The 7,389-nt window shown below is 38.3% G+C and overlaps 1 protein-coding gene across 1 annotated transcript in view; it reads right to left on the bottom strand.

Moving 5' to 3' along the window:
• The window catches only part of cfap58 (cilia and flagella associated protein 58), a 135,143-nt gene that overhangs the window by 121,640 nt on the left and 6,114 nt on the right, over nt 1–7,389 (bottom strand). Inside the window, exon 7 of the mRNA XM_082163368.1 lies at nt 4,941–5,100. Coding sequence (XP_082019494.1) covers nt 4,941–5,100 — 160 coding nt within the window. The remainder of the gene's footprint in view (nt 1–4,940; nt 5,101–7,389) is intronic.

Consider the following 7,389-nt stretch of genomic DNA (forward strand, 5'->3'; position numbering starts at 1 on the left):
CGATGCAGTGAAGGTACTCCGATGACCTAGGTGGCCGCAATGTAGGCGCAATGACAACCCCCCAAGATGATGGCAGGGATCAGGAGGGTTGAGGTCGAGCTGGAGCGACCGAGAGCGGAGGCGGAGGAGCTGGCCGAAGCTGAAGGGGTGGAGGGCTGGAGAGCAATGGGCGGCCCGGCCCGCAAGTCCACTGCGTAGGCGTAGAAATGCCAGACCCAGGTAGAGGCATCAAGGGAGGAAGGAGAGCAGGAGCAAGGGTGAAGGGTCGAGGAGGAGTGGAGCGCTCAGAGGCAGGAGGCGGAGCCACGGGCTTCCCACATCCAGGAAGAGATGGCTCCCAACAGGCCCAAGGTGTTGACTCAACACTGAGAGAAGGCTCTGAGGGACTGATGGGAGGTTGCGATGACTGGGTGGCAGGAATAGCTGGGGACTGGAGTGGAGCTTGGAGGGCGGTACAAAATAAAGCAGTCTCAATAGCATTCTGGAGAGGTAGTGGGAGAGGGAGGCTGGGTGGGACCAGAGAGTTCAGGACATAACAGACTGATCGGCAGAAAAAGGGGGCAGAAAATCAACCTCTCCAAAATCAAAGCAGTTGTCCAGTGCCAAACATTCACTCTCAGTAGCGGGAGGGTGAGCTATCCTTCTGCTCAAGGCACCGTAACTGTATGGATGGAAGATCCATGGTGATCGGGGAAAAAAAGAGGAAAAGCAAACAAACGCAAACAAGAATTTTTTTTTTTTTAAAACACACCGCTAATCTATTCTTGGTCTGGCCTTCTGTCGCTACTTGTAGTAGAAACACGATCAAGTGTCTTTAATTGAAACAATATAATTTTCAGGATCACAGAATTAGCTAACTCACAACTCATAGTGTAGACAAGGCCGGACAACACAAACTGAAAAGGCATGAACTTAAATAGAGGCAGTGATGAGACTTAATACAATACAATCAACAACCATGACAACAGATTAACTAAGGTGGGAAAACGGTACAAAACATAAGCAAAGTCCACATGGTTAGTGTGCATGTGACAGTAACAAATTGTTAGGCCAAATATTGTAGCGGTATTAGCCATGTTATTAAGGGATACATTTGGCCTTTGTTGTACCCAACAAAAGATATGGTAAGCCTTTTCTCGCTGTTAGTTATTAGTTAATAGACCTATCTATTTTGCTGCCCTATGCACAATTATATGGTAAGATGCATTTTATTATCTGCATCATGTCATCCCTCCTGTACACAATGCTTTTAGAACAGAACTCCTGCCCTTTTTTTTTGTGTCGCAACCCACTGATTTACAACCTGATCCCCAATGATCCTGTAAACATTGGTTTTGAAACTTGATAGTTAATGTCATTTTGTTCCATTCATTTCCCCTTTTTTTATTGTTTCGTTATATTACCCCATACAAACACAAATAAACAGACCGTTAAACGCCTCTAGATAAGCAGTCTGAGCTCTGAACATGAATCAGACAGAGACTAAGGTCACTTTATTACCGTGGAGTCCAATGCCACCCATGTTTCCTTTCCTTTTCTACTCTGGAACTGTGGTGCACACACACTCGAGGCCTCTGGGGGTGGTCAAGGAAAAAAGTGTAACGGCGGAAAATTTTGCTATAAATGTACAGGTTTAACATGAGCTCATATGTCACACATGTCAATGTTTTATTGAAAAATAGAAGTTTACATTACAAGTATTAAATGTAATGCAAGCCTTTTTTAATGCCATGTATTAAATTGACCAACAACCCAAAATAAATCATTAAAATCATGGCTTGGCTTCGCGAACAAAGATTTAGGAAGGACATCCACCTGTCCTATGCGGGACAGGCAGGTCCTGCCACAACGGCTGCAGGTAAAGGTCTGGTCCAGGATAGGTGCTGAGGGGACACGGTTTTGGAGGGAACCACTTTGTGGTTGCTCACATCTCTGGAGTGAGATAAATAATGTGCAGTGGATTTCTTTTCGAGTGAGGGCATGAGATTTTAGCAAAACATTGAACTCATACAAATATTGTTAATTTTATTAAATACATGTGTCTATTTTCAGGATTAGCATGAGAGTTAATTAGTAGCCTGAACTGTCACAAACGCAAAGGCTTTGTAGTAGAAACTCACACAATGAAGATGAATTAGCTTGAAATGACTTTACTAAAAGACTCAATGATGACTCAAGACTCAAGATATCAATGATAACTGTGACACTAATGATGCTGGTCATCTTTATTTTTCCAACTTAGTTCTGTAAAATAGTTTTATTTTGTGCAAACTTATTTGTTCAAGTAAAGGCTGTCACCCTAATTGGGATCGTTATTGCTTTATGTGCCCTGTTCTGATTTAAAAAATAAAAAATAAAAAAAATAAAAAAAGATCTGATAGTTACATTATTCAAAAATAAATTGCCCATTAAAACAACTTTGATGTAGTTAGCCACAAACATTTTCTTCTTTTTTTTTCAAAAAGCTTTGACTGTAGTACTATAAATAATGAGAAGCCTGTGCTTCGTAAACAACATGTTAGGTCGCCATCAGCTCAATGGGGAACCAACAAGAAAGATTGACGAGAAAGAATATTGGGGACTGATTAAAATCAGAAAAGAAAGAGAGAGATACATATGTATGTGAAGAGTCAGTGGTCTGTAAAAAAGACAAACCGAGACAAAGAGAAAAACAAACTGACAGAAGTATAATTTTCATTCCAAAAACCTGCAATATTCAAATAGTAGGGAAGAACCAAAGACGTTATGGAATGTACGTACAACTGGAAATGAAAATCAGAGAAGTGTAGAGGAAAGTAAAGAGGTCAAATGAAAAAAAAAAAAAGAAATTAGATGTATTCATTGTTTGACTGTAATTACTCTGAGCTCTATCTTCCTTTAAAACGAATTACCTGTGTTTAGAAAGAGAAAGAGAACAAAGCAAGGAAGATGAGAGTTTTTGAAAGAAGGTAAGTCCTCCCTTAAGTCGTCTTGATAATGTTAGTAAAGGTTTCTTTCCCTGAAAACATCATAATTTAGTTTTACATGTCCATTTCTCAACCTCTCTTTGTCCAGGCCAAAATATACTAGGACACAAAAAAAAGATTTTCACTCAGTAACTGCTAGTACATTTCACAAATAATTACAAAGAAATGGCAAGTAACACATAGAGTTAAACATGAAATAGAAGTAGAAAGTAGTGAAATAGTATTTTCTTGTAGAACATACTCCAATAATCTTTATTTTATTAACAACTTAAAAAAAAATCATCTTTTACATTGTGAAGGCCCGTTCACATCAAGAACGATAACTATAACAATAACTAAATTAGTGCTCACACCAACGAATGTTATCATTCTGTTTATTATAAGTGTGCAAAGCAGTTTTGTCGTCTAGCGTTTAAATGCTCAAGCTCTTTAAATCAGGCTGGATTCTGAACGGGCCTTAGGGAACACATTTTGCCATTCCACTGAGCTACTTTTCCATTGTTTTTCAACATGTGCTAGATGGACCTGGTTGAACCACTTGAGTCACATGGACTATTTTAACGATGTCTTTACTACCTTTCTGGGCCTTAAAATTTTCTACGATTTTGCTGCCTATGGCTGGTTCAGAAACCTCTCGGATTTCATCAAAAATATCTTCATTTGTGTTCTGAAGATGAACGAATGTCTTACGGGTTTGGAACGACATGAGGGTGAGTAATTAATGACAAAATTTCATTTTTGGGTGAACTAATTCTTTAACCATTGCGCTCACGTCTCTCTCATTTGAAGCGTCTCTAGACCTTGCGCTTTTTTTTTGGTGCAAAATAATCATAGCAACATGTGCAGTATACATCTGTTTCAGTCACTTGACTTTTCCATTCATACGCCATATTCATGACCATCAGCAGGGTATTTCTGTTCATGTGTTTGCATTCATCACCATTACTTTGCCCGCTGATGACCAAGCATAATTACTGAAACAGATGAATATCATAATATTTTTTTATAATATCTAATTCGAAACTAGGCGTTTTTATTTCAAATTTCAATATGATTGAGATGGTGAATTGAAATTCACAACTCGCAACCGCTATTTTTAACGGTCCAGTGGAACGCATGTATAATTTCTCATGGCTTTGTCTCGCTTTTGTGAACTTTTCCTTCACAGAATCGGTGAGGGTGCAAGAAAATTGAAGTGGATATCCCAGGGAGAAAGTTATTGGTTTGTCAGTGGCAGTGTTCTGCTTTTAATTCATGTAATATATGCCTAGATAACAACAGTCTTGGGTGCCAAGCGAATCATCTGCAGAATAAAAAGATTACAGATTTTGAATCCGGGCGGGTTTTTGATTCGCCATGCAAAGTTTTTAAAATCCAACACACAAATCGCTAACACTCAACTCAAATTTGAAATAAATTTGGTTAATACCCCATGACACATAATTTAAAAAGCCAAAACACACAATGACACGCTTTGCATCAGTAAGTTTGAAAAAAGTAAATTTTTGCATACTTAGTAGTCAAGAGTTATGACCAGTATGATTCAGCTTAGTTGTCATGAATTCTGAAATTAAGAGCATGTTTCATCACTCTATTGAGCAAGTCCTGCTGTCCATGATGACCTCTTTAAATCAATTAGACCCCAGAAGAATGTATAGAAAGAAATACTATAGGCTGAACAGTAAAGTGTTTATACAGCTGAAAGATCTGAATAGAGCTGCAGAATTGCAAAGAGTTTGATTAAAGGAAACAAGCTTACACAGAAGGAAACAAAATATACAGTTCAGTATAAAAACCATTATGTCTATGGAAAGTCCCCATAAAACATGGAAACCCGTGTGTGTGTGTGTGTGTGTGTGTGTGTGTGTGTGTGTGTGTGTGTGTGTGTGTGTGTGTGTGTGCGTGTGCGTGTGCGTGTGCGTGTGCGTGTGCGTGCGCGTGCGCGTGCGCGTGCGCGTGCGTGTGTGTTCTTGCCTCTCTCCAGTCCAGTGATCTGATTCCTGAGTGTTTCCCTTTGGTTGTCCATCTCCACTTTCTGCTCCTGCATCTGCTGGAGTCTCCTCTGCACCCCCTCTCTCATTTTTGTAAGCTTCGATATCTCCTGTTTCAGCTGGGTTACGTCCTCTTCTTTTATCTAAACCACACAAGACATCAACCATTAGTGTGTCTATGTTTTATATCCATGTGAAGCCCAAACTAACCATCACTAGTCAAAAAAACGTGTAACTTTAGGGGTACAACAGCTTGTGACTGGGATAATAGTACCCTTAAACTGACAATTTTGTACCTAATTTATTTATAAAAGTTCATTGAAGTTCCTTAAAGGGTTAGTTTTTTGCGTACAAAAAGTATTCTCGTAACTTGATAAACTTAAGATTGAGCCACTGTAGTCACTTGGACTATATTAACGATCTCTTTAATAACTTTTCTGGGCCAGAAAGTTTCAATCCCTTAGAAGCCTATGGAGGAGTGATCAGCTCTCAGATTTAATCAAAAATATCTTAATTTGTGTTCCGAAGATGAACGAAGGTCTTACGGGGTTGGAACAACATGAGGGTGAGTAATTACTGACAGAATTTTCATTTTTGGGTGAACTAACCCTTTAAGGGTACACATTCCTACTCTAGGCACTAAAATGGGTTGATAAGGTACAAAGTTGTCCTTTTATGGGTACTACCCCAGTGATAAGCTGTTGTACCCCTAAAAGGTACAATGTATGCACATTTTTTCAGTACTACTGTTAAATGTTTGGGGGCAGTGAGATTTTTTGAATGTTTTTAAAAGTAGTCTCATATATGTTCACCAAGGCTGCATTTATTTGATCAAAAATACAGTAATGTTGTAAAATATTATTACAATTTAAAATAACTTTTCTATTTGAGTATATTGTAAAATGTAATTTAATCCTGTGATGTAAAAGCTGTATTTTCAGCATCATTACTCCAGTCTTCAGTGTCCCATGATCCTTCAGAAATCATTCTAATATGCTTATTTGCTGCTCAAGAAACATTTCTCAATATTATCAATGTTGAAAACAGTTGTGCTGCTTAATATTTTGGTGGAAACTGTGATAAAAAAAAAAAATCTGCATGCTTTACTGAATAGAAAGTTCAAAAGAACAGCATTTTTTTGTATCAATGTAAACAGCCTTTACTGTCACGTTTGATCAAATTAATGCATCTTCTCTAAGTAAAAGTATTATTTATAAAATAAAATAAATATTAAACCTTAAAAAAACATAAACATTTTTTTAATGGTAATGCAAATTAAATGTATAATTTAAAACGTATGCTTCTGTGGGCTTGGAGTGGGCATTGTGGGAACTAATTTGATTATATCATCACTGTGAATTTAATTACCTGATTAACTGACTAATATAAATGCCAATAAACAGATCAACAAAATGCTAATTACTGGAGAATAAGCAGGACACACATATTAGGAGCAAGAGTGATCGAGGGTGCTGAATCTGTGCCCCCTTGTGGCGACCATGAGGCTTGCAATCATTACTCATTTACACTGACTCACAGGGCGAGCTGGGAGTGCCAACACTACAAAAAAAGGTGCAGTAAAATAGAATAGGGAAATCTGGTTTGTGGAATTGTTGCACAGGTTGTCTTTGTCAAAATGGCAAAAAGCCTCACATGTTTAGTAAGTCTGTGTGAAACTTTGTCTTTTTGTTCTTTATTATACGTAATTGGTCAACAATGCCACACGACAAAAGACATGCCCATATTAAAACAGAATTCCTAATACAGCTTCAGCATATCCTGCAGAGCGGTGCATTCAACCCACCGATCTCCCCCCAGACTCAAGCCACTACAATACAAGCCAGAACAAAGAGAATAAAGGGCATTTCATTAAAAGTAACATTTGCTATATTAACCCCCACTGTGAGTCAGTTGGAAGCCTGACGGAAGTTTTGAGCAGGAAAGATCCATCACTAGTCTGACGGGAGAGGAAGAGGAATAGAAACCTTCGTCCTCTAGAGCTCTAATTATATAAGACCGAGACAATTTTGTCAGACTTAAAGAGGGCAGCTCAATAAATCTGTAGGTGTGTGTGTGTGTGCGCGTGTGTGCACCTACAGTGCAATGCCTAGAATTGATTGCCAAGTAGTGTATGCATCAATGTAGAGCAGAGAGATTTGTTCTTTTTTTTCTTCTTCTTCTCATGGAAAGTGAAGTACCACATCTCTGGTGTCCGCAAATGTAAAATGCTAAATATATACCGTGTTCCAGATTATTATGCATGTGACATATCAGTAGGATTTCTGTAAAATAAACATTCAGATTTGACCTTTTTTAAAGAAAGTGTTTGTTTGTTTTATTCCTCATATCTTTTTAGATAAATGGTCTCTCAGACAGGTTCGATAAATTGTTCACTGGTGATCTTGGGTAAATGCAAAACCTACTTAAAGAGG

Source organism: Leuciscus leuciscus (genome assembly GCF_965113295.1).
Source record: "Leuciscus leuciscus genome assembly, chromosome: 3".
NCBI lineage: Eukaryota > Metazoa > Chordata > Actinopteri > Cypriniformes > Leuciscidae > Leuciscus > Leuciscus leuciscus.